This window comes from Hakea prostrata, chromosome 1, assembly GCF_041222555.1.
Source record: "Hakea prostrata isolate BN-2017 chromosome 1, UWA_Hpros_2, whole genome shotgun sequence".
Taxonomy (NCBI): domain Eukaryota; kingdom Viridiplantae; phylum Streptophyta; class Magnoliopsida; order Proteales; family Proteaceae; genus Hakea; species Hakea prostrata.
Window position 1 is genome coordinate 26,074,654 of NC_142600.1, and position 25,536 is coordinate 26,100,189.

The 25,536-nt window shown below is 38.9% G+C and overlaps 4 protein-coding genes across 4 annotated transcripts; 1 reads left to right on the forward strand and 3 right to left on the reverse strand.

Annotated features, from left to right (window-relative positions):
- The first annotated feature begins 1,055 nt into the window (after positions 1-1,055).
- On the forward strand, positions 1,056-2,368 carry ARD4 (RmlC-like cupins superfamily protein). The gene is made up of 5 exons (XM_089137086.1): positions 1,056-1,188; positions 1,286-1,373; positions 1,445-1,539; positions 1,612-1,851; positions 2,001-2,368. The coding sequence occupies exons 1-5, from the start codon at positions 1,177-1,179 to the stop codon at positions 2,139-2,141; spliced, it is 576 nt and encodes a 191-aa protein (XP_088993212.1). The 5' UTR covers positions 1,056-1,176; the 3' UTR covers positions 2,142-2,368.
- Positions 2,369-7,353, reverse strand: LOC149028488 (acireductone dioxygenase 2-like). The gene is made up of 7 exons (XM_089137075.1): positions 7,224-7,353; positions 4,234-4,345; positions 4,054-4,148; positions 3,824-3,938; positions 3,629-3,753; positions 2,658-2,728; positions 2,369-2,545 (listed from the first exon to the last, which is right to left on the reverse strand). The coding sequence occupies exons 1-7, from the start codon at positions 7,239-7,241 to the stop codon at positions 2,479-2,481; spliced, it is 603 nt and encodes a 200-aa protein (XP_088993201.1). The 5' UTR covers positions 7,242-7,353; the 3' UTR covers positions 2,369-2,478.
- Positions 7,354-10,869: 3,516 nt separating this feature from the next.
- On the reverse strand, positions 10,870-17,814 carry LOC149028489 (protein TIFY 4B-like). Its single transcript, XM_089137095.1, has 7 exons — positions 17,407-17,814; positions 17,098-17,240; positions 16,699-16,835; positions 12,966-13,056; positions 12,723-12,888; positions 12,312-12,365; positions 10,870-11,569 (listed from the first exon to the last, which is right to left on the reverse strand). Exons 1-7 carry the CDS (start codon positions 17,522-17,524, stop codon positions 11,496-11,498), a joined length of 783 nt encoding a protein of 260 aa, XP_088993221.1. The 5' UTR covers positions 17,525-17,814; the 3' UTR covers positions 10,870-11,495.
- A 4,266-nt stretch (positions 17,815-22,080) lies between these two features.
- LOC149028490 (acetyl transferase 1-like) lies at positions 22,081-23,671 on the reverse strand. Its single transcript, XM_089137106.1, has 2 exons — positions 23,178-23,671; positions 22,081-23,081 (listed from the first exon to the last, which is right to left on the reverse strand). Exons 1-2 carry the CDS (start codon positions 23,604-23,606, stop codon positions 22,182-22,184), a joined length of 1,329 nt encoding a protein of 442 aa, XP_088993232.1. The 5' UTR covers positions 23,607-23,671; the 3' UTR covers positions 22,081-22,181.
- Positions 23,672-25,536: the final 1,865 nt, after the last annotated feature.

Consider the following 25,536-nt stretch of genomic DNA (forward strand, 5'->3'; position numbering starts at 1 on the left):
AGACTGTGAGTAGATTATCGCTCTGGATAATCACTCTTGGGAAGTGTTTTATCAATGGCAACGAGGAGTGCTTGCTTAATTACTGGTAGTAATATAGCACCGAAGGCATGCATAATTCAAGCCGAATGCACCCAAGAAAGGTTAAAGACTGAGGATAAAAGACCCCCACAAAATATTCCAGGGGCCGGGTACCAAGAAATTTTTGCATCTTCACATTCAGGTTTTCGTTTTCCTTACATGAAAGCATTTACTATAGAGGTTTTCTTTGAAATCAGTGATACTCATTTTAAGGTTCACAATTTATTATTAATTTTTTTGGGGTAAAAATTAATTCGATTGAGAAAGAGGGCGAGAAAAACACCCTGCATCCACATTACATAAATCCAAAAGCCAAGGATCAGAAATGGACCAAACCATTCTACTCGCCAAAAATAAGTTGCACTGAAGTTCTACTCTCAACCCTAAAGAGAGTATTTTGCAGACTATTTTAGGTAATACCCTGCTATTCCACACCAACTTCCATATATAGGTTGGGATCAATTCCCATGTAGAGATGTGAGAAGACCATGCTTCCACTTTCTTCTTCCATTCCCTCACATTTGTTAAGAGATGGTAAGCTGCCTTAATTGAAAAAGTCCCATTGCAAAAGTCCCATTGCTAGATCCTCCTCAGATTTCTTTATCCTCCCTGTGGTTCACTCCCAATTTAATCTTCTTGATAGCTTTAATCTCAGCAAGTGAGAAGAACTCTTGCAACCTCTCCACCAGCCATTTTCGATTGCCCCCATTTCATGCATTCGGTCTCTGAGTTGCCACTTTGAAGTTTGCTTGGGATGGAATCCATTTGTGCTCTTTTAAAGTTCAGAATTAAAAGCCTGATATTTTATGTGTGACCCTCTTTTAACAAAAAAAATTAAAATTAAAATTAAAATTTAAAAATAAATCAAAATATTAAAAAGATCACCACACACTATCATCAGATAATCCAACCGTCCACGTGGGAGCACAAAATACCAGTTAGCAAAATGGAAAATTCCAGATTCCAAACACCCGATTCTGTATTTTAGGGGCAAGCACAGTGAGGGGATATCCCGCTGTGGGACTGTGAGGTAAGTTTGCGAGTTGTGAGTGTTCAAAGCTTGATACCTGAGAGAACTACCACGAATTGAGAAGCGAAATGGCGATTGAGGTGAGCTTGCCTTTCGACTTTTGCAGTTTTCATCTCAATTTAGTACCAGAAAATCAAATTGGGTTCTTTTTTTTGTGATGTTTGGTAAAATCATCAGGCTTGGTACATGGAGGAGAGCGGCGAGAATCAAAGACTTCCTCTTCATCGCAACCCACCAGAGTTTGTGTCCATGGACAAGCTACAAGGTAAGAGCTGATCCTTTTCCTTCCTTAATAAACCTCCAAAGTTAGAATCTGATTGAATTGGAGCTGTGCAGAATTGGGAGTCTTGTACTGGCGTTTGAACCCAAAGAACTACGAGAACGATGAGGAGCTGCGAAATATTAGAGAAAGCAGGGGCTACAACTATATGGTTCGTCGGGTTCTTTTTTTTTTACTCTCGACTGGTCTCCGCTTGTTTAGAATAACTTATGTAAAAATGCAGGATTTGCTTGATTTGTGCCCTGAGAAAATTGAGAATTACGAGGAGAAGCTGAAGAACTTCTACACAGAGCATATCCACGATAACGAAGAGATACGTTACTGCTTGGAAGGCAGTGGGTACTTCGATGTGAGAGACAAAGATGACCGTTGGATTCGCATCTGGATCAAGGAGGGTGACATGATCGTTTTGCCCGCCGGGATTTACCATCGCTTCACCCTCGACACTGGTGACTACGTCAAGGTATGTATGTGTATGAAGGTATATCTGAATTGCGTCAGAAGATTTTAAATCCTACTCTTCGCTAATGAGATTTTCACGGTTGATAACATTGACGACGGCGACGATGGCACGGTGGTGGTGGTGCTGGTGCTGGTGGTTGTGGGGGACAGTTGATGCGGTTGTTCGTGGGAGAGCCAGTGTGGACTCCGTTCAACCGCCCACAGGAGGAGCATCCGGCGAGGAAAAACTACGTCAAGAATTTGATGGAGCAGAGGATGGTCATGCATGCACCAGCCCTTGAGGCTCATTAACTCATTAGGCTTCTTTTCTTCTCAAGAACTTGTAGCCTTATGTTGCTCTATGCGTCCGTGTCCGCGTCTGTGTGTGTCTCCTGTCTTCTGTTCATTAGCCTAGCCATCACCCAAGAGCACCACCCATGTATTGGGTAACTACATAAACTTCAAGCACCTTGTCTTGGCTTCACTTGTAATAAGATAGAGAGGTCAAAATTGAGTGGATAAGAACTTCACTTCTGTCATATATTTTTATTTATTTTAGATTGTATCTGTTTACAAAAAGGTAAAGCATACAAAACTATATATGAAGTGTCAAACCATTTTCTGAGGTGTAAGATGTGAAAATAAGCTTTTAGGCAGCAGCATCAACAGCTTCATTTGAGAAATCCTTCTTAACAAAAGTTTCAATATACTCTGTCCTGCATGTGAGATACAAACCCTTCTCCTCAGAACATGGTTGAAACCGCTTGAAATCCACACAAGGAATTAGGACAACAATAGACAGAGAGCAGGATGCACAAGATCATTTACCTGGCTGGAAGATGATCATGAGGACGATTAAAAGGAGTCCACACTGGATCTCCCACAAAAAGCCGCATTGCCTATAAAAACATAACATTAAGAAACATCAGCATTGCATACCCATGAGATCCCTAGTTCTGTATTCTTCAATCTTTGGCCCCAAAGAAAAGAAAAAAAATCCCTACTTCTGTACCAAGGAACAATCACAATTACAGAAAGCAGCAGCTACTAGGAAAACATGTCAACAGATATTCTGGTAGATCAAAAGATATTTAAGTCAATATTTTCCAGCAGATAATCTAAGACCACAGAAAATCTTCTAGACATCTCATACTTGCAATGCACAGACCAAATCAAACTATTCACAGGCCAACCTGAACCTGGCTAGCATAGGATCAGAACCAGAATAGTGGATGAACACAGGTTCTGGCCTAAAACCTGAGTTTGGTCTGTTGTCTTTATTACCTAAGCAATTAGACTTCAGGCTCCACATCACCTCGACAACCTACTATCGGGATTCAACCGTTCAAGTTCAACAAAAGAAAACGAAATAACTACATCGAAGAGGAAAAGCACAGAAAAGCCATAAAATACTAACCACTTTTTACCACACAATGCTTCCATTTGCAAGGGGTTTCAGTATATGAGATTTCCTACTCATCTGGGTGATCTGGGAAAGTGTTATAGAGACAAATCCAATGAAAGCCTAGTGTTTTTTATCCTCTTTCTTTTGCCCCTTACCCCCCCCCCCCCCCCCACAAAAATTGCCTCCTTTGAGCCATGAGATTTCCACTCCTCATACATTCTGTTTTTTCAATTTATATGGGCGGACAAAGTTGCAATCGTTTTGGCATCTGTGTCAGACCTAATATCCCATTTCATTTTCTTACCCTATTTATATGTGAAACCCAAAAATAGAAGCAAAGTACCCATTTTCATACATGACTTATGGAACTAACGAAGCAAACTGAAATTTCTACCTCGATGTAGTTGTTGCTATCCAAAGTGAAGCGGTGATAGATTCCGGCTGGTAAGACAATCATAGCCCCCTTCTTGACCCATATGCGGATCCAGAGGTCATTTAGGTCCCTCACATCAAAGTAACCTTCAACACAAAATAGGAATAAAATGGCCTGATTACCTAACTCAAAACCAAAAAGGGTGAATAACTCTACCACTTCCTGCCACACAATATCGGATTTCCTCATCAGTGTGAAGATGTTCTTCAAAGAAGCTTTTAATCTTTTCCTCATAATTTGGTAGCTTTTCTGGGGACATCTTTATGAAATCCTAAAGCAAAACAACCACATAATATTAAAATTTCTATCACGAAAGGCTTATTTGTCCATACAAACAAACTCTAGCAAAATGATTCATATGGGTTGATAAGGCAAACCATACAAACCATATAGGAATATCCACGAGCATCACGGATCTTCTTCAATTCCACATCAGTTTCATAATTGTCTGCATCTAAACGCCAGCTGAGGACACCAAGTTCTGCAAGGTTAACAAATAAGTTCAGAGATTCATGTGTTAATTATTTACCAGCTTTGCCTCTCTATTTTTTCTCCACGGCATGTACCTGCAAGTTGGTCCAATGAGACAAACTCCTTGGGATCTCGGTGATGGGGGAGTCTCTGGTCCTCATCGCTATCATCCATGTACCATGCTTTAATTATTTCCTCCCTACCATCCTGGGAGGTTGATATTTTCAGTGAAAAAACTTTTTATAGTTATTCTACAACTTCCTTGAGAGCAAGGGACATAAATTCAATAAAAAAATCTCATGTCATCAGCTTTGGAAGCTTCGTTCATGCATGCTTATGGTAAGGGATAGTTTTCCTGTCAATAAACTGCAGATTGCATGTACAAAAGAAGGATACCAAAATTGTGCAAGTCGTAAGAGAATGTGCAGATCATTTTAGTCCCTAAGAAACCTCTATATGTAGCCTGCATGATATGTCAAAGGCTTTGATGAACATCACTATATGTACCAATATGTGCCGTGAAATTGCAAGCAAGCTCAATCAACTTAACCCCTTTAAATTTATTAACTCAAGCTTTTTAGACTACAGTAGACCGCCAATAAGTAGGAGATTTGTTTAAAACTAAAGTTGAAGACCCCTCAACCAAAGCTAACCACCCTTTATCACTCATCTTGATGCAAAATATCATTGAAATAGAATTAACAATGTAATATGTCGGCCATGGATATAAAAAAGAAGGGAAAATTACATATAGACCCCTTGTATTTGCAATCAATTACATCTACTACCTTAAAAAAAATCCATTATAGATGCCTCCTTACTGTTTCAGCAGAGCTGAATATTTATAGCTTGCATGCATGATATGTCAAAGGCTTTGATGAACTATCACTATATGAACCAATATGTGCCTTGAAATTGCAAGTAAGCTCAACTTAACCCCTTTAAATTCAGCAACTCAAGCTTTCTAGATTACAGTAGACTAGCAATAAGTAAGAGATTTGTTTAAAACTAAAGTTAAAGACCCTTCAACCAAAGCTAACCACCCTTTTATCACTCAACTTGATGCAAAATATTATTGAAATAGAATTAACGATGTAATATGCTGGCCATGTATATAAAAAAAGAAACCAAAAAAAGAAACCAAAAGGACAAATTTATATTTTCTTGCATTTGGAGTTGAAGTCATGCAAAAGATTTTAGAAAGTCAACATATTAAGTTTTCACCTAGAAAATTGAATGGCTCATATTTTCAAGTGTGGCTTCTCTTTTACTCCTTGTTCATCCCAACTCCCTCCTACCACAAAATGGAAGGGGCGAAATGGCCTCCCTAACCCTGCCCGTCGACTTGCCAGGGGTGAGGTCCACCCCTGCCTCTGAGAGGCTGTGGAGTTGAGAGGAACTCAATTCCTTATTATTTCCCCAGCACATTGACAAAAGAAAAGAGTCAAACAACTTGGTTTTATCCCTCAACCACAACCAAGAATTTACAGAATCCAAGACTGATTCATAACTGAATATCTATAATATTTCAAGGGGGGAGAAACTATTCTGTCTCCTTTCTGAAGGAGGCGATCCCTGAGATGGTGAAACAAACCAGATTGACTTGAAACTTGAAACATGTCAAGAAAGACCTAGAGATTCAGCGAAGTAGCAGACATAGACATTTTGAATTTGTCTAGCTACTAGTAGTGGAAATAAGTTGCTTATGTGCGGTCACACAATTAAGTGACTCTGTTGGCAACTTGACTCCACCAACAGAAGTGGTGAAATGCAGAAAGAACACCGGGGGTGAAAGCACTTTGCTGGGCCAACACTGACACTGAGATAACTTTTATCATTCCTCATCTCATCTTTTATCAGAGGGAGGGACTTTGTCTCCAAGCATCACTCTGTTTATACTTTAGCATATTTTGGATGCTTGAAGGCCCAGTCGATGCTACTGTTGCTATTGCTGCTCCTGATTAATCAGACCTTCTCTCCCTTTCTAAATACTGGACTGGAGTCAACGGTTCATCACATCTACTTCCCTTGTCCCAACTAGCCTAGCCACTATAGCTTCCTTACATCACAGACTGGATTAAAATCCTTACCCATATGCTTCTATTATTGGATCCTTCCCAAAAATCAACTTGATGTCAGCACAGATTCAAGATAAGGTATGACCGATGACCAGTTCCCGTTTTAAGAACAGGTGGGTGCATTACTTTTGGGAGCTAACTTAAAGTTCTCAGAGCGGTCTTTTAGTGGTTGATAATCTGCAATTGTATATGAATTGGATGAATTCAATAATAGAAGTCTGTATGGGATTCCAGACTTACTCCCCTTACTAAGTATGGGGTCTTACATGAGTTAGTTGTGATGGACTAGAATTTTGACCGGTTAAACTAGCATGATTGTTGCATCCAATATTTTGATATTTATCCATCTACATCTAGCTAATAATCCTAAAACAAAGCAGCCTTCAGAAGGGGAAGGGGAAGGGAAAGGGAAAGGGAAAGAGAGGGGTGTCAAAAATTAACAAATCCCAATAAACAGAATCGACAGACTTCCTCAGGTGGAAATATTTATCAGTATCACTTCCTCTGATTCAAGGGAGTTAAGTTTTGCAACTTAATTTTTCCGATACTTTCAGAAAACCCATCAATAACCTTCCACAAGAGAAATTCAATCCCACAATTTAAGTCGCTAATTATTCTATGCAAAAGCTAAGAACCAGAAAGTTTCGATATGAGAGCAAATAGTTGCAACAAATAGTCATAGGATTTCCCTTACGGTTTTACAAATCCATGAAAACGGGCTTCAACGGAAAGGAATCGTTTTTTTGCCAATGTGGCGAGGGAGAGAAACTAAAGAAGAAACCCACCGGAAGCCTACGAATTCAATCCGTAAATTTCCCTTACGGTTTTACAATTCCATGAAAACAAGGAGATACAAAAAGAACCTCGAAAGTATCTAGACTTTCATAGGATTTATCGAACATTACCAATGAATGGTCTTTGAATCTTTAAAGCAATATAGAACCAGAACAACCATCACTGAAGCAGTCTAATCCAATCAAAACAAGAGTTGTGATTTCTGAGCTTACCATGCATGAACCCACCATCTCTGCTTTTACGCCTGTTCTATCCTCGGGGATCACTGAAGCTTAGAAAACAAAACTAAACGGCCTTATATATTTTCAGACGAAAAAGGAGGAAACACGAATCTGGACGACAAAAAAGAACGAAACGAGGCAACGGTACATGTTAGCTACATCTATAGACGTCAGTCACGTCAGCGATAAAAAAAAGGACGGTATTACCCTTTTGGACTAGGAGTTTAAACGCATTCAAATATGTCCAGGTTAATTGCATCTGTGACTTGCTTGCTTAGGATACGGTAAATTGTAATTGACTGAGATTAAAGGAATTAAATCCTAAGATCGAACAGCTAAAGATAAGATTAAAGTCTATACAAATTGAAGAACAACACAAAGGTTAGAAGGAATAAACCCTAAGTCGTTTCCTACCATTGAACTAATCTTTTAATTAAAGCTAAAGTCTACATAGATTGAGCAACCAGTTTTAGTATTGTTCTCCATTAATCTTTTAACTAAGCTCGGACGTGGAACGCTGAGTCTCATTAATTTAACAGGAGGAGGTCCCCAAGCAACCCACATCTGATGTTGGTTTTGTAGATTTCCAAAAATTTGAACAATCTTTAGACGCATCAAAGTGAAATAATTTATTAATTAATGCAAAAATCCGTATAATCATTCACATGATTAGCAAATTAGAGTAACAGAAAATGATGTCGGGTCACAGAGCCCTAAGTCAACATTCCAATTTTCTGATTTGGTTTTGTGGATTTGAAGAACTACTTCTGCAACGTTTTTCTCTCTATCTCGATCAGAAACTACAAGGTCAGACTAATCCTACTTCTTGCAGATGTGCTATTCTTGCTCTCAAGTTTCATACTTTGTTATTATATTTAAGACTTGTTTGCTAGTCACTTTTTTTTTTTTTTTTTCAGTTTATTTTAGAATTCCCTGATTTAATTCTCTCTGGTTTTCTGACTCAATGTCTGGATACCCTAAATGAAATTTCATCGGAGTGTTTCAGGTCACAGGATCTACGTATCAGATTTTGATCCAATTCAAGACCAGAGCAGTAAGCAAAAACAGGGAAACTTCTTGTGGGATTCTATATAATACACTCGGATATGGGGCTTGGAAATCTAATCTCATACAGCACTACAAGAGTTCCTTTGTTGCTAGCCAGTGAAGAACTTTTCTGCCATGCCTAAGGAGGTTGAGAGCTAAGGAAGACACTTCTAGGAAAGAGTTATGCTACAACGTCTCTGGATCTCCCTCCTCGCTTTGCTCTTTCTCGCCTGAAAATTTTCACACAAAAATTCCCCAACTTTCACCTGTAGGGCAACGCCCTTGGTGTGCAGCATAAACTGGTTCAAAAATAAATGATTTCTGCTACCAGAGTGGGCAAGGATCCTTTCAGATGGTTTGAGGAACCTAAACATGCCTCAATCAGTTGAAGTCGCAATCCAGAGCAATTTCTTGGACTCAACCCAAATGTTTAAGGTCCTAACCAAAGGCATTCAAAATAATTCAAATTTTTTTGGAAGAAACAAAAGAGCAACCCTAGAGATTAACAGTTGGAAGGCAACCATAACCTTCGAAAATCATCTCCTGACAACCAAACATGAGTCTGCCCTTTCTCTACAGCCTTCAATAATGACCCATCTTAAATAGCCATCAGATAGTTCACCATCCATTGTTACTTGGAACTGGAATACATCTTCCCATAAATAATGTAATGTACCAAGGATAAAACATTTCGGTGAATTTCAACCAATTTGCCAAGAATCGGGATCAGTTCCCCCGACAGGGAGCATCCCCACGGCTTCCCCACAAAAACAGTGGGGCCCACGGTGAAAAACACTTTTTGAAAAAAATAAATAAATTTTTTTTATTTTTTCACCCATGGGCCCCACTATGTTTTTGTGGTCAGGAAGCCGATGGGAAGATGATCCGGATCCAGTCGGAAACTAGCAAATTTTTACTTTGACCGAAACCAAAACCAACAAATTATCAGCTATATCTCACCAAAAATTGCCAAATCAACCGATTTATCAATTTCATAAGATATTCACAAGTTTTGGCGTTTCTCGCCTTGGCAAAATTTCAAATCAACAACTTGGGGATTTCAATCAATTTCATATAGATATCTTAGCAATTTCTAATGTGTTTGGTTGTGAACTTTCTGCGTGATTTTTGTGAATGTGCTGTATTCTATGGCAAAATTTTCAAGATCAACAATCTTACCAATTATGTCCCATTAATTCAAGCCTCAAAAGGCAACATGCCAAATGTGGTTAGATAGGTGAATTTACATGGAATAATTTATAAAAATAATTCAAATTAAAAAGATAATTTGTAACAAAATCTGCAAAATCAATGGACAATTTTATCAATTATATCCAACAAATTAGACCTTAAAAGATGTGTCAAATGTGATTAAGGAGGAGAATATAAATGAAATACTTTATGGAAACCATTTAAATTACAAAAGAATTGTATGTTTTTAACATGCTAATTGTGACTAAGGAAGAGAATTTGCATGAAATAATTCATAAAAAAATAATTCAAACTTGTCAATTCTCATCATTTACCCCTAAAACGAGGAGTCAAAATCTGAAAATTGTCGGTTCCCGGGTTTGCCAGGGTTTGCCAAGAGACAAACCCGCCAATTTCACCAAAACTTCACACCCTGAATTAGGGGTGTCAACGGTGCGGCTTGGAGCTGTTTCGGGCTGAAAAACCCCCAGCCCAAACCAGCCCATTTAAAAGATAACGGTTTCGGTGCGGTTTGGTTTGGGTTTGGGTTGACTAACGGTTTGGACTAATAGTTTGGATTTGGTTTGGCTAACAGATCCAATAAACATTCCAATTGATTGAACCAATATCCATTTTACATAGAAGAAAATATAGACAACCTAGTAGAGTAAATCTTCAAAGCTGTTTTCCATGTTTGCATCCTTAGATTAATTGTAAATTGTACAAATGGGCTGGACCATCTCTTTTAAAACCCCCAATGCAAGGATCTGTGATGTTCTCCCAAAAATTCAGATAGCTATTGTCAATATGGCATTTTGTCTTTTCCTCTAGGGGGTCCATATACACAAATAATCCAGCCTCTTTTTAGAGAAGGATTACCCATAACCCACCTTGTCTTTCCACCTTCCCATAACAAGGGATTTGAGCAATAGAGTTAATTAGTCAAAGAAAAAGAGAGGGAGGGAAGTTTAACGTTAAAGAATAGATGACATAAATGAAAAACCACTTGGCATTTTCAATCTTGGCTATGACTTCGTATTCCAATCTCATTAAGTTAGGACTTAGGACCCACATAGAAAACAATCAAAACATCAATGGAGTTTTCAAACACTAAATGTCTGAAACTGAAACTAAACAGCATTAACAATTAAGACTTACGAGTTATTAGTTAAGACTTTAAATTTTAAAATAATAAAACTAAATAAAATTTGAAAATTAAAAACTTAAAACTTAAAACTTAAAACTTAAAACGTATTAAACACTCAACTACTCAAACTCAAGTCTAAAAGTCTCAAACACTGACTGAAATTCAATGGGTCATTAATTACATTTAATATTTTAAGTATTTATGTAAGAGGCTAACGGGGCCGCACACGGGTCGGGCTGGCCCGACCCAGCACAAAACAGTTCAGACTGAGGACCCTCAGCCCAATTAAGGCCCATTAAGGATCGGTTTGGGCCGGCTCGGGCTATAACAGACCAGTTCGTTCCAATTTTAACGGTTCGAGTTAAAAATTGACACCCATACCCTGAATGTACCCAAGAGGCATGGTTTTCAAGGACTGACACCTTGAAGTAAAGCATGTGGATTTACGGAACACTTCTTGCATAATGTGAACAAGCACACCACGGTGCATCACCATGACAAGTCTTGATTAAGAAGCACTCAACTTTCGAAAAAGTGTTGCACTCAAGAAAGACATTCCTAGAAGAAAACTTTACATAGCTTACTATTGCTGTCAAAGATAAAAACACTCAGCCAGGTTTTTAACCGAGCTACTTAGGTAGGCATTTGAAGTCGTATGGAGGGATGACAAGCATGAGGTGTTATCAATTGACTCCCATTTAGGTTTCCTTAATCATCATCTGAAGGTCCAATCCCACTTTAGAACAAGATGATACCTCCTACTTTCGTTGCCCTTACCATCTTCCTCCATGCAGCCGAGCGAGCGAAAGAAAGATATTGGTGGTCTGGATAGACCTGGTGTGAGTAGAGCAAGTTATGTTTGTCTCCTCAGAAGTAGCTTAGCCCTTTACAATATACCTGTCTTTTCGCTTCCCAAGGTATCTAAGCAATGATGCTTTTCTACTTCCTGGACCTTTTACATCAAATAATCAAATAAGAAAGATATCAATACAAAAAAGTACACACATCCCAAAAAACCAAAAAAAAAGAGAGAGAAACAGTGTCTTCAAATGACTTATATTAAACATCAGCTAGGAAAAGGTGAAATGCAGCTTGTACTCTTGTTGATACTGTAGTGCAGGGGCTAGGGTACAATAATACATGGAATCAATAAATCCCAAACTTTTAGCCATGTTGAAAATCTTGAAGTGATGTAGCATTGGTGGTCACAGGATCTATTCCAACCCAACCCCCCTAAAAAAAAAAAAAAAAAATTAAAAGAAGAGTGTCCCTCCCTGTCAGGAGAAGGAAAATGTCTAGATTTACTCTAGATTGTATAGACAGAATTTAAGAACCCACTGTATTCAATGTCAAATTTCCACTGTCAGAACAGCCCCAACTGCTTTTTTGGCATTTGATAAATATGATTTCCTATAGCAAACAACACATGAGTTGGAAATAAATTAATACGCATTGGTGCATTATGGATTAATTCTAAAAAAGATTATGGGCATCATAGAAAACTCTTAAGTTATGCGGTTATAGAACTCCCAGAAACCAGAGTTAGATCAAAACTACACAGCTACCTCTAAAATGTGACTCAGGATCATATACTGTGTACCTCCATCAACTACTCCCTAAGGCAGTGATGTTAGGTAGCACTGCAGGCTCAGATAATTTCACGGCAAATGATGATCAAAAGTAGAAGCACTAACCAGGTTCAACTTCATGAGGCATGCTGTACTGCAGAGCATTTTCTCTGACTTTTCCTGTAAAGGTGAAATTAAACTGCAGATTATCAGGGAACAGGGTCCAACAATTCACATAACATAAGAAATAAACATGTACAACATTTATTTATGAATATACACATCTGAACTGTTTTGACTTGGAAACCAAGATCAGCAGGTCAACTGGTATGGCTTGTGAGTTTCCATTCCCAGGCAAGGGATAGAGTTGAAACTTATCAGAGAACAAAAAGGGGGGAATGGGGTCAAACACCTCCATCCCTCCTTCCCTCAACACCCCCCCCCCCCCCCAAAAAAAAAAACCCCCATGATCATTTTTAAAATTGTAACTCCTTCAAATTTAGAGAAAGCAAGATTGGATTCCTTCAGAAGACATACTTGTCTGAAAGGTGGGAGAGCTCGTGGCTAGAAAACTGGATCCAGGACTTTCAGGGGCCACCTGTAAATGACAAGGAACGGAACGTACTGCTGCTCTATTTACACCAGATGGACTGTCCTGGGGCAAGTAGATTGAGCTGCCGGCAAGTTGCATGATTGCTTTTGCCTGCAAATTGATCAATTGGCACATTGGAAGCCCAACATGCTATGCCCAGGTGTTGACGAAAGAGCATGCAACATTACCTTAGTAGCCGGTACACCATCATAAACATTCACCTCTCCATGGTAGAAAATAGTCATCTGACCTACTGTCTCATTTGTTATGCTTGCGACCCTGCTACCAATTTAGACGAACGATGGTGAGAATTCATTCCACTGAAGTAATATCAACTGCCTAATAAGATCAATAACATCAATCAGGCACGAGTCTGTTGATCTGATCACCCAGGTTTAAAATCGTGCCAATAATCAAGTAATAAACCATTTCAAGCAATAACCAAGACCCAGGCAACAAATGGTAGTACATAAAGGTTAGAAGCCCACTGTTTTCCCTTTTTTTCCTCAGTTCCCACCCCCTCCTGAAATAGAATAACATAACCCACAAGCATAAGGTCCTGCGAAAGACCAGGGACCACCTTCAGAGTAACTGCACTTTAGCTGCAGTTACTGGAAACTTTTTGAAACCCATAAACATCAAGCCATCTGGAACATGAGCTTGATTCCACATAATAAAAAGCACAGCACATGAAATTGGGCCAAAACCTTCATCTGATTACTCTTGTCAATAAAATTTCAGTTATCTAGTAATTCAAACTGACTCCACTTCTATTTAACAAGACCAAATGGGAATATAGAACTTGACAAATTCAAAGGTTTCCCTTCAAATTTTGAAATAAAATAATGCAGATTGCCTTAATCTTCGGCATTTTTGCTTGAACTGACCCCTCATGGACTCAAACATGCATTGCCGAACTGGCTGCCTGAGCTAGGATAAATACTATATTGTTTCTCGCTACTTCTGGGATAAAGAAAACTTTTGATTCTGATTAAAAGAACAGAGAGGCCTGAGGAGTGCTTCTTGGGTTTATTTCATGTGGTTTCTCCATCACTAAGTTCTATGTAGCATTCTAAGCTCCAACAGAAAACAGCATACTTTTTCCTATAAATTGCTTCAGCCCTGCAATATTTAAACACTAACCATCAACGATTATGACACTAGAATCATAAAATCAGCAACTTAAATGCCCCCCAAAAAATTCCAGTAAACATTTAACTGTTTCCATATGCCCAACGATCACCTTCATCACTAGACTCAGGCCAGAATAAACAACAGACTAAATTTTGTAGGTTTTAGCCTACTCAACTGTACCATGCATCCAGCCAATAGTTTGGCTGCTAAATCTAATTCCAAGAAATATGGTATTCCAGCCTGCAGAATAGATGACCTCACGTACAATCATATTCCATTTCAAATAAAGCAAATTACATATACACCCCGAGTTTGCAAACTATTACATTTACACTCACTGGAATTTATCGTATTACAAACATCCCCTGTGCCTAATACTGTTAGTTTTAAAATAGAAAAAGACATATTTACCCTTGATGACTCTTGTTATAAGTGAGGGGGGGGGGGGATCTGAAAAAGATACTTAAAAAATCAATCAAGGTTGTTCTTCACCCTCCCCTCTTTCTTTCTTCTTTCGCCCCCCCCCTTCCTTTTTTGGTTCTTTTTCCTTGAAAATCATAGCGGGTTTAAGCGTAAAGAATGGTGGTATGGGAGTTTCGAAAATGCAGTAGATGCTTTACTTACTATTCTAACAGCAGGGGTGTGTTTGATATATAATTTGAAACATAGGGGATGTAAATCTAATAGAATAACTTTTAGGGGGTGTAAACGTAATAATTTTGCAAACTCGGGGGTACATGTAATTTAGTCTTTTAAATATAATTTATAGGGCAGACACATGAAGGATTAAATGGAAACATTACAATATAAGGGAAATTTCAGATTTTCACTCCCACGGTCCAGTCCAAGAAGGGGTTCTTAAATTATCCACCATTTTAAGTCGCATGGAAGGATGATATCGGTATTATAGCTGTTGGATAAAGATGAAATGATCTTGGCTACATGTCTTTCAACCCTAAATCATTCAAATATCCTCAATGTATTTGCTAGAAGCATGCATGGTGCTCCGACCAACACTACACATTCTATCATTGTCCTGGATATTAAAAGCTCTATTTTGCTCCATGGTAAACTCCAGTTGGGATAAAACTTGATTCATGAGCAGGGAACCATGGGTCTACATATCCACAAAATTGGAGCCTAATCTACGATGCCACGTGGCAGAATTTTACTTAGGTTGGGCCCCCAAGTCTATAAAAACTATACCAAAAGGTACATTTAATTGTTGCATTAATTCAATTCAGATAAAAAGGAACTTCCTGATTTTCTGCACCTTATAACACTTGAAGACCCTTCCATTCCCACAACCTAAATCACGTGATAGTCAAGAAAGGTTCTACTTCTACACTTTCTCTAAATCTGATACTGTTTGAATCCAATGAGAAAAATATGGTGATATTCACATGCCTGTACGATGACAAATTATAGATTCTCCAACAGTATTGTCTCTACTGTAAGAATACACCTTAGATATGCATTATCCATGCTTTGTTAATATGTATAGTAGGACATTATCCATGTTTTTCATATAGCCTCAAGATACTTTCATTCAATTGTAGCACATCTTTGCTGTTCAAGCCTGGAACAGTTGAAACAATACAATGATCCATGGCCAAACAATCAGATCAATCCCACTATATAAGCTTCAGGATTTTAACCTAGTTCACTGGTGGGACTATCTATGCATACATCCAGTTTTAGCCAGAAACTTAAGGAGATGAGGGCCCTTTAGTTTGTCTGCAGCACCGGAGTGGAGGGCAGAAGGGGTAGGAAAGAAGAAATCCATTACAAATAGTAACCCAAACTGATCACAAGCACAACAGCAATACTAATATATGGAACCTAAAATTCCACCAATGGAGGTCTCCAGCATTAACAAATCCCTGTTTATCTACATCAGTTTTTCATACTAGGCCTGGTTTTTTGGGGTTCAGTTTTAAGTGTTTGTGACAGAGGACAGTCAGTGCAACTAGCAGAATGGAACTTGAGCAGCACAGGGAAGTGCAGTGATTCACAACTTGTAGGTCCCTCCCATATGAGAAGTCTCCACATTACACTCTTGCCTGAGTGTCACCGAGTAGTCTTTGGATATCAAATGGACTCCCCCAGAAGGTAATTCTATGAGGCCAATTTACCCCTCTTGTTGTGATTAGTGTTCCTACAGAATTCGCTTCTCTAGCTAATTGTCCACCCCTTCCGAGTATGATTTCCATGTAATGTATGGTTGTATATAATGGCATCTCAATTTAAATAGATTCTACTTCTTTTTGTTGAATCAAAAACCCCTCTCCTAAACCGTACAAGCAGCTTATTGATAACAAAGTAGAAAACCTCAACCTGACATCAACAAACCATCACCCAAAGGTAGCTCATTGAGCCAGTAACCAATGTTGTCACAAGGCAGAAGTAGCACTCTAAAGTCAAATTACAACAATTAAATATTTCAGTGTTCCAGTTGGTTGGATCTATACGGAGGAACCACTTTAACCACCATATTAAGTGATGGGTTGTTGAAATTCCACACCCTTAACAAATGAGCCGATAACGCAGGTATTTAAATGGCAAAAGTATCATCCTCCATGACTACCACAAACACGGAAGAGGTCGTCACAAATAAAAACACCCCTTACCTCCATATGATCAGAGCAGTGAGTTGTTCAAAGCATCAACCAAGTTAGCATCAATCCAGAATAAAAAAATATGAAGAAACCAGAACCAGAAGATGAATATAAAAAAGCACGGAGATAAAATGAAAGTAGAAGATTAGAAAAAGAGAACAAAAATGACCTGCTGGGGGTGGTAGGGATGACTTTGTAGTTTTCGTAAGAGGGGAGATGAGCCGACACATTACCGGAGAATGAGGGTTTCGGTAGGTCCTTTCGCCGATATGAAACGTGCTCTTCAGCAGGGGATACAGAGGACACCTGGAAAGTGAAAGTTGGCGCCCATTAACTTGATCAGAAGCACTGAAGAAGCAGAAGTTCCGCTTCGTCCAACTGCGTCTAATAATTTCTTCATTCGCTTTTATTTTATGATTCCATTAGCAGTAAAATAATGGTATTAATCAAAAAGAGTGGATAGAAAAAGCAGAGGTGGTCTAGTGATGATGAAAGCAAATTTCTAGGCAAGTAAAGTAAGAAAACCATGGCACTAGGCGATACTATGAGATTGGTGTGATGAACTCACTTGATGCTGTGGATTTTCCGGCCGGTAAGAAACGACAGTCTGGCGGAGACCGGCGCCGGAATCAGACCTGATTTCTAGCAGCGATTTTAGGGAAATGACTTGCTGGATCGCTTGAGATTTGTTCCAAGAAGGACGACGCATTCCTGTACGGACAATGGGTGAGAAAAAAGGGGTCGGGCACATGTTGACTAAAACCCTATATATATTCTAAAAGATTTTCTTTTTGACTTCCAACTTCCAAGTGCTTCGAGTATAAACAGTAGAAAGGAGAAAATGAGGAGGAAAAGCTAAAGCTAAAGCTAAAGGAACCTTTTTCCTTGAGGTATCGACGGCAATCTTCGCGAGTGAGCTGTGAAATGTCTTCGTCAGTGAGTTGATCCAAGGGTTTGTCCAGTGGCGAACGGCAAGGCTTTTCTTCGGATCTCATGCCGCCACTCTGCCCTGGGAAATGAAAAGAAGAAAAAAAATGTACCGAAGCGCTGAGCTCTGAGCTCTGAGCTCTGTTCTCCTCCTCGGTTCTGCGTCTCTCCAAGAGCAGCGTTACAAGCTCAAAGCAGAGACTGAGAGACGATGAGATCCTCCCTAATTTTCATCTTATTTCTGTCGAAATTTCCTGCAAAAATGTAAGAAGGGAAAGCAACGAGGGAGAGAGAGCCTGGCTTGGGAGTTGAGGGTGGAGGGGGTCCAAGGTAAAGCAGACGCTCGCCGAGGAGGGGTTTTTGGAATGCGGGCGTTTCTATGCTTCGAGAAGGCGGCTTTTATCTATCAACGCCACACCCCGTTATGCCACGTACGATGCTTTAACTCCAGGTCCCCACCACCATTCTGAGGAATTACTATTTTAACCTTTCATTTTCAAAAACTTTCGTATAAATTTTTATACACCTTTTGTTTCCTCACTTCCTGTGCTTTATGTACTGCCTATTCAAATGAAATCTCCGTGAGTCAAACGAATGGCCTCTCCGCCACATAAACTTTCCTCCACGTGTATATTGTCCGACGTGTCTATGGGATCTTTCCGTACAAACAGGACCAGACAAACAGGACCAGAACAATAACTTCTGACTTCACGTGGGCGGTCGCAACATTGAAGTCTCACGGAACGCTCTGCTTTGTTCGTGTACAACAATTAAAATCGTACATTTGGTCGTCTTGTCAACCAACCAGTATACACAGTGTATTATCACAAGTAGGGCAGCGCTGTCAAATTTTCCATTGGTTTTGAAAGTTTTTCACTCTTAATGATTCTCACTGCCAATAGAGAGATTGTAGGATGATTAATCCTGACTTTTTAGTGGAGAGATCATGGGTTCAACCCCTACCGGTGGCATATTTAATATTCATATTCCCTATATAAAAGCGCATTTGTACCAAAATAAATAAATAAACAATTCTCACCGCTGAGTCGCCGGAGTTTGTGTTCGACAATTCCACCTAAAACTCCTAAGGCTTGTGTTAGAACCAGAAGACCAGAGGCACAGTATAGATAGACCAATATCAGACAAAGAGAAACGAATATATAAAGTATACCTTATGTCATAATCATTTACCCGAATGTAGTAGAAGAAGCGAAGGAAAACTAGTATGAACTCGAACAAGGTGAGTTGAGGTGTACGTACAGTACTTTTCCTTAAATTATTTGAATGCCCCGTTTAGTACAGACTGGGCTTGACCTTGACGTTCTCACCTCCAAGATACAACAACTCCTTAGATCTGAAGGCTAACAATCCAATAGACACTACTTGATAAGAAGATACGAAGGTGGTACACAACACAGGAATGAAGAAAACAAAATGGAATTTTTCTAACTCTAGAATATGAATTTCTGTTTTTACACCAAAATCAGAGTAAGACTTTTGTTCTGAACTTCACTTCTATTTATAAGCTCACATGGACACCTTTAGATAGCTATATCTGTACGTGAGGTCACCTTCAGAGAGTTATGACTGTATGATCAGTCACCTCCCTACAGCAAAACCCAAAATCGGGTTTTCTGGATCCATGACCCAAGTCTCATCATAGACATTTAATATTTATATAATATTATAATGCCCCATGACTTGGTTAGACTAGGGTCTACGGACCCCAACCGCAAACACGCCCGACTCGGTGCAGCTCGGTGCATGTGCGTGATCCACACTTAGCTCTCTACCGGCATACACCCCACTTAAGAGCTATATATGTATATATAAACCATATAATCGTTAGCTCCATCCGATGTGGGACTAAACACATATGAAAATTAAATTACCTAATATATATATTTGCCAAAACCCTTTGATTGGAATCTATACATCCAGAAGAGTCCTATAGAGTAAGAATTAAACAAGAGTCCTAAAACAAAACTAGGGAGATAGAGTTTTAATGTTTTGAAACTTATCTAAATAGTATATTATATTATTTTAAAACAAAAATCCAACAGCTTGGAATCATGGTCTACGCAAAAGATAAACGTTATGATGGTTGACTGATCGGAATTGAATCTAATGAGGTACACAGTAGACAACGTCACAACCCAAATGTGCTCTCTGCAGAAATAATGTAGAGCCATCTTGACACATCTTCATTTCTTGTTAATGGGCCAAAAGAATTTGAGTTGCAGGCCCATTAGGACTGTGAATTGATAAATTTAGGCTACAATCATTCTTACAATTATGCACCATTTTTCTATTACTCCCTACCATTGATAAGACTTCAAAACAACGGTTGATTTATGTGTTTATAATTACAAGTTATTATGTGTGGCAAGAGAGAAATCAAAAACTTTTCAATAATCACACACACAACTCCTTAAAAGCCATACATTACATCTCCTACTGAAATGACACCCTTCACCAAACTATAAGAAGAACCATTGATCCCCCACAACCATTATGATACAATGGATGTTGTGACCACACCTAGTTGTTTTTGTCAAAGTATATGTTTCACTAATGTATTTCAATCTCCCATTTTATTATGTGCAAGGATACTTAACGTGCAACTAAATTTTGCAGGATGGAGTGTGAATTTATTTTGGGGAGAACAACTGCAATACATTAGTACGAGAAGCTTAGAGAAAAATGATATCATTGAAACTATTATCATTGGACTTCGTATAGGAATAGATCAAGTCCATTCTTTTCTAGTCAAGTTAGCAAACATCTGGTGCAACTTGCAAGAAATCGTGGACCTTTTTTGACACTTGAAACACAATATGTGGCTGATTGCTCATGTCCCTATTTTGAAACATCTAGATTCTTTTATAAACCATATAAATATTAGCATTTTTCTGAATCCCAACCTAGAATTATGATCCACTTCCTTAGCATATAGATCTTCAATAGCTCTAAAGAATGCTTGGACTATATAAGATATAACTAAATTATGTAATTGTCCCTCCTAGTATTATAACTTTTATTTCTCTCAAAAAAAAAAAAAAAAAAAGGGGTACACAATGGAAAATTTAACATGGATAGGAAGAAAAAAAAAAGATAAAGCAAAGATTTCCAAACAACAATGGAAACAACCATAAGGCATGCACCGATTATTTGTTGAAAGTAAATGTGAAGTAACTCCCTACTTAAGTTATCCTAAGGTCCAGGTCTAGGTAAAGACATACATTTCGAAAGAAAGCTATGAGAAACCCTACAGCTGATGCGCCGTTTTGAGTCCTCATCTTCTCCTTCCTCTTCCTCCTCGCTCCTATCTCTTCTTCACTTCTCAAACATTTCTCTCCTTCCCCCCTTCTCCTTCCTCCACCAGCTTCCTTTTCTTTTCTCTATTTCTTTGTAGATGCAAGATTTGGAAATAAATCCTTATGATCGGGAAGCTCTAATGCCACGAGCCCATATTACCACTTCTGTACTATTGTTGGTCGTCACCGATGCAACCTCTTCAACTTCCTCTTCCAGAGCCCTTGCCACAACATCATTCGACCACAAATTTGGAAAGGAACAGTTTCACCGCTGCCGGAGCACTGGCCCATTCAAGCTTCTCAAGAAGTCAAGCAATTTAACTTCCTTGCACTTTCTCCTTCCAACTCGCTTCCTTAGATGTTCACGTGGTAGCTTCTCCACCCCTATGGCATGGTATCTTTCCACCCTTGTGGCATATTTTCTCTCTGCCCTTGTGGTGTGTTAGTCTCTGCCTTTATGGCATATTTTCGCCTCTTTGGGCATTTGTGATGGAGGATGCATTTTTCACATTGTTTAAGCTTATTTGTTGTCATTGTATTTATAGCTTTATTTTTAAGGTTTATTGGGTTTTGCCCATATCCTAGCCTGGACAATCCTGTCTATTGCATGTATGACAGTTTGATCAAATTTCTTTTCTTGATTCGAATGTTTTTGGTCGAACCTTATGTTTTCATGCATCTATCTTTATTTATTTATTTATTTATTGGGTAATTTTCATCTGGACTCCTAAGGTTTGGTCAATGTCACTTTTAGTCCAAAAAAAGTTATCTTTTGCATATGGCTTCCAGTTTCTAAAAATGATTAGTTAAGGACAAATCATAATTTAATAACCAAAATACCCTAATGGTGCAATGGTCAAGATTGTACCATATATGTCATTTCGATCTAATAGTTTATGTTAAAAAAACAAATTATAATTGTAATTTTAGTCTTTTTTATTTTATATTCAAGGATCTTAAGAATTCAAATTTTCAAACTAATCAATGAAATCCCATTCCAGAAAGCATGAGATGGACAATTAGGGTTATGAGATTTTACTTGTTAGATTTGCCTTGGAATTTGTATTTAGAATGAACATTGTCATTGGTCGCAAAACCTTATGGTAATCAAAATATATATTAATTGACAATTCGTTTAAAGTCGGGTTGTTAAAACTAAATTTAAGGGTTGGATCGGTCTCTAGTCAGATCAGAATCAATTCAAATCGACTAGCTTGAAGCTCAATGATCTAGTTATCAAAACATAAAATTGATTGTCAAATTATTGGACTGGTATTGAGATTGCTATTGATCGACTAAGACCGATATTTGATACAATTTTTATTGAATTAAATACTGTGCTAAGAGTAAAATCCCATGAATTTTGTAGAATATTATCAAGTTACTGAATGCTTGAAGAACTAGATTATCAACTCCCACTAACAATCATGGTAGGATCCAGGCACAAGATCGCAGGATCCTTTCTTAGCTTATTGGTTTGGTCCTCTGGTAATGTCACCGTCACCGTCCTTCCTAGCCCTTCTTCAGGTGATGGAAGAATTAAAATCAGCCCTTCACCCTCTATATTCCCCACATGATATGATACATGCAATGGCTTTATGTCTTCTAAAATTGCTGCATATGCAAATACATGCTCCATGTTGGCGCATGTCAATTCTGGTCCATACATCTTGAAGGGTTTTGCATATTTCCCTTCTTTTCTCTGTGAATCAAGCCAATCTATAGCTGACCACCACTCCTCTTCCTCAAAGCTTGACAAATGATGATGCACAAGCCCAGTTAAATAAGCTAATCCACCTTCATCTATCTTGCCTTCCTCAGATGAAACCATAGAAAAATGCAGAGCATTACCAAAATAGCCATGCGGGAGTGGGGCATGAAGTAGTTTCCTGAAATCAATACAGATAGAAAGCTTGCAGGCCTTGTTGTCCTTGGCACGCATGGCACTTAACCAGAAGAGCCCGGCAAGAACATCGAAAGGAGTGGCACCTGGGCATTCAGGTTGGACCTCCGAAAGGCACTGTTTGATAATTGTCTCTGAGAAACGGAAGGTAACTGTGGACATTTTCACTGGATCTGGGTGTTGAGACCTGGACTTGGATGCATAATAATCTGCAGATTCAGTGTTTGTGTTGGGACTAGCTCGGCCACATAGGGCTGGTGGATGGAAGAATGGTGGGTATGAGATGGAAAGATGCTGGTGTACGTCTGTCCATGACTTGAACAGAGTAGTGCAGCAGGTGGGATCTGCATACAGATGCGCACAACTTAGCCCAATGGCCAGACCTTCACCTTCGAAATCATTCAACTGCAAACACCAGAAAAGAAGCAGGAAAGAACTAGTTGTTCATTTAATCCCATGTTCTTGAAGGTATTACAAAAAAATGGAGTTTTTTAAGGTTACCTGAATGCGAAAAGGAGGCCAGATACTGATGTCTTCCTCCTGCATGTCCCTCCAAACCGTCAGATCTCTCTCACGGGAACCATCGGCTGATCTCAACCATTCATCGAGGGTCGTGTTCACCCTGGCCAACAAAACCCTTACACCAGCGTCGTTACAAGCGACCTCCCAGTTGCCGTCCTCCTCTCTCCGCCGTAAGCGGCCTGTCACGGGTGGGTATAACGAGAGGAGCTGCGAAAGAGACTTCCTCAGGCGGCCTAGGTCGTCTGACTGAGCGCGTTGGTATCTATAGTAGAAGACGACGTGGAGAGTGTGGAGACCCATGGCGTGGTCCAAGATGGACAAGGCGTATCTCTTCCCCCGTTCAACTGGCGTGTCTGAAACTACAGTCAGTTCCGAGTGTACGTTCACGAGCAATTTGGTTTCTGACATTTTTCTCTTCTCGCCGGAGAAAAACCAGAGAATCTTGATATTGCAGGGAGAGATTGAGACAGAGAGGGAAGAAAAAGACGGTGATGTTTTGGAGAGTTGGACAGTTGGGAATTGGACATAGGGTGTGGGGAACGTTATCAATGAATTAAAGAGGGTGAGTGGGATTAGTTGAACTTCATTTATGAATCCGCTGCATTTATTAGGTGCGGGGTACTTGAGCCCCGGCGGTTGTTGTCTACTTGTCTCTTAAGCTCTGAGCTCTGTCCAGTGTTATACAGACTTACAGAGTATTATGATTTATGACGCATCGGCAAAATTAGAAAACGTGCTTGGTCTCCAATCCCCAATCTCCATGGTTTGTGATTTCAGCCCTGCACTACAAACTTTCCAGGCTAGCTATCGCCCAAATTCAACTGGAATCCAACTGGTTTAATAACTTGGTCGGTTTGGTTCAGTTTAGGCTGACCTAACGCTGGAGCCTCATAAGTCCAATGGAGAAGAACGAACCCAAAACCAACCAATTCATGAATAAAAACTAGAGTATTGGTGGCTCCCCAGCCTTAAACGGATTTTCGTCCTGCTTATTACCAACAGGTAAATTGTTTTAGGTGTGGTTTTGGTTTGGGTTGATTAACGGTTTGGACTAGCGGTTTGGATTAGATTTGGACTAATGGTTTAGACTAAATTAAAAATCAATATTGAAATTTATTTAATTTTTCCTCAACTCCCAAGTCTTAATTTCTCACACACAAAACTACAAAAGAAAAAGGAAGAAGACTCAAAGTAGATCCAGTGATGGCATTAGCTTGATCCAAACCACCCCCACCTCCCACCCCCAAAAAATAAATAATTTAGATTCTTCTGTCATGTGTAGACCTGCCTCACAATCTTCACCCAATGAAATTAGATTTGTATGAAAGCTTAGCTTGAAAGTACTTGTGGTAAAGAATAGATTTACTAGCAACAATGCATGGTTCTACCATCATGGCATACAATTACCAAAACTTGATTCTAAATATCACATGAATAACAACACTGGTACAAAAAAGCTCTATTTTTTAAATAGTGAAAGTGAAACAAGCGGTTAAAAGTTAAAGACTTAAAATAATAAAATTAAATGAAATTTGAAACTTGAAACTTGAAAGTTAAAAGTTAAAACTGTGTGAAACACTCAAACACACTGAAGTGGTTGAACTGTACGGTAAGGGTTAGTACTTATCACTTGTTGCGTTATTGGGGTCCAAATTCAATGGTTCATTAACTTCATTTAATATTTTACTTTTAATTTATACTAAAAGGTTAACGGGTTGTGGTTCGCGCTAGCAAGCCACACACGGGCTGGCCTAGCCCAGCCCAAACACAGCCTATTAAGGTTAGGTTCGGGCCGGTTTTAACAATTCAATTGAAAATTGACACCCCTAATGTGATCTATGTATACGTGTCATTCATCTATAAAGAAATGAATTATCTATTTCCTTCTTAGAAATGGACAAGATAAAATTCATTTTCCTAGGTAGGAGAGAAACTAAAGGTATTTCCCTTGGTGCCAAATACTATTGGTAACTCACCTTAATATTATTAGTTACTCATGCTTACCCTTCCTAAATTAGGGGTGAAATTAAATGTATTTCCCTTAATGCCAAATATTACTAGTGACTCACCTTAATTTTATTATTTATTAACACTTAACAAAGCTTAACATTAACAAAAGCTTAACAATCCTTTGATTAAGTAATTCAAATTTTCATAATCAAATGACAAAAATACCCTTATGTAAAATGTTGTGACCAAATGATCCCCATCACTATCTCATCCTTATCCAACTTTTAAGTGGGTGAAGGAATTCCTCATTCACCCATCCTCTTTGTACACCTTTCCTTACTAGTTACTACAAACCACCACACACCCTTCCCATATCAATCACCACTGC

What these genes read in the sequence shown, in the direction of transcription:
- LOC149028489 (XM_089137095.1), bottom strand. Translation starts at nt 17,524, where the DNA reads ATGAGATCCGAAGAAAAGCCTTGCCGTTCGCCACTGGACAAACCCTTG. An exon ending in ATCCCTACCACCCCCAGCAG is followed by an intron (nt 13,057 to 16,698) that starts GTCATTTTTGTT and finishes AATTGGTAGCAG; the next exon opens with GGTCGCAAGCATAACAAATG. An exon ending in CTCTCCCACCTTTCAGACAA is followed by an intron (nt 12,366 to 12,722) that starts GTATGTCTTCTG and finishes TCACCTTTACAG; the next exon opens with GAAAAGTCAGAGAAAATGCT.
- ARD4 (XM_089137086.1), top strand. An exon ending in GTCCATGGACAAGCTACAAG is followed by an intron (nt 1,374 to 1,444) that starts GTAAGAGCTGAT and finishes GGAGCTGTGCAG; the next exon opens with AATTGGGAGTCTTGTACTGG. An exon ending in ACACTGGTGACTACGTCAAG is followed by an intron (nt 1,852 to 2,000) that starts GTATGTATGTGT and finishes TGTGGGGGACAG; the next exon opens with TTGATGCGGTTGTTCGTGGG.
- LOC149028488 (XM_089137075.1), bottom strand. An exon ending in CTCATTGGACCAACTTGCAG is followed by an intron (nt 4,149 to 4,233) that starts GTACATGCCGTG and finishes TTAACCTTGCAG; the next exon opens with AACTTGGTGTCCTCAGCTGG. An exon ending in CTCGTGGATATTCCTATATG is followed by an intron (nt 3,939 to 4,053) that starts GTTTGTATGGTT and finishes GTTTTGCTTTAG; the next exon opens with GATTTCATAAAGATGTCCCC.
- LOC149028490 (XM_089137106.1), bottom strand. Translation starts at nt 23,606, where the DNA reads ATGTCAGAAACCAAATTGCTCGTGAACGTACACTCGGAACTGACTGTA. An exon ending in GGCCTCCTTTTCGCATTCAG is followed by an intron (nt 23,082 to 23,177) that starts GTAACCTTAAAA and finishes TGGTGTTTGCAG; the next exon opens with TTGAATGATTTCGAAGGTGA.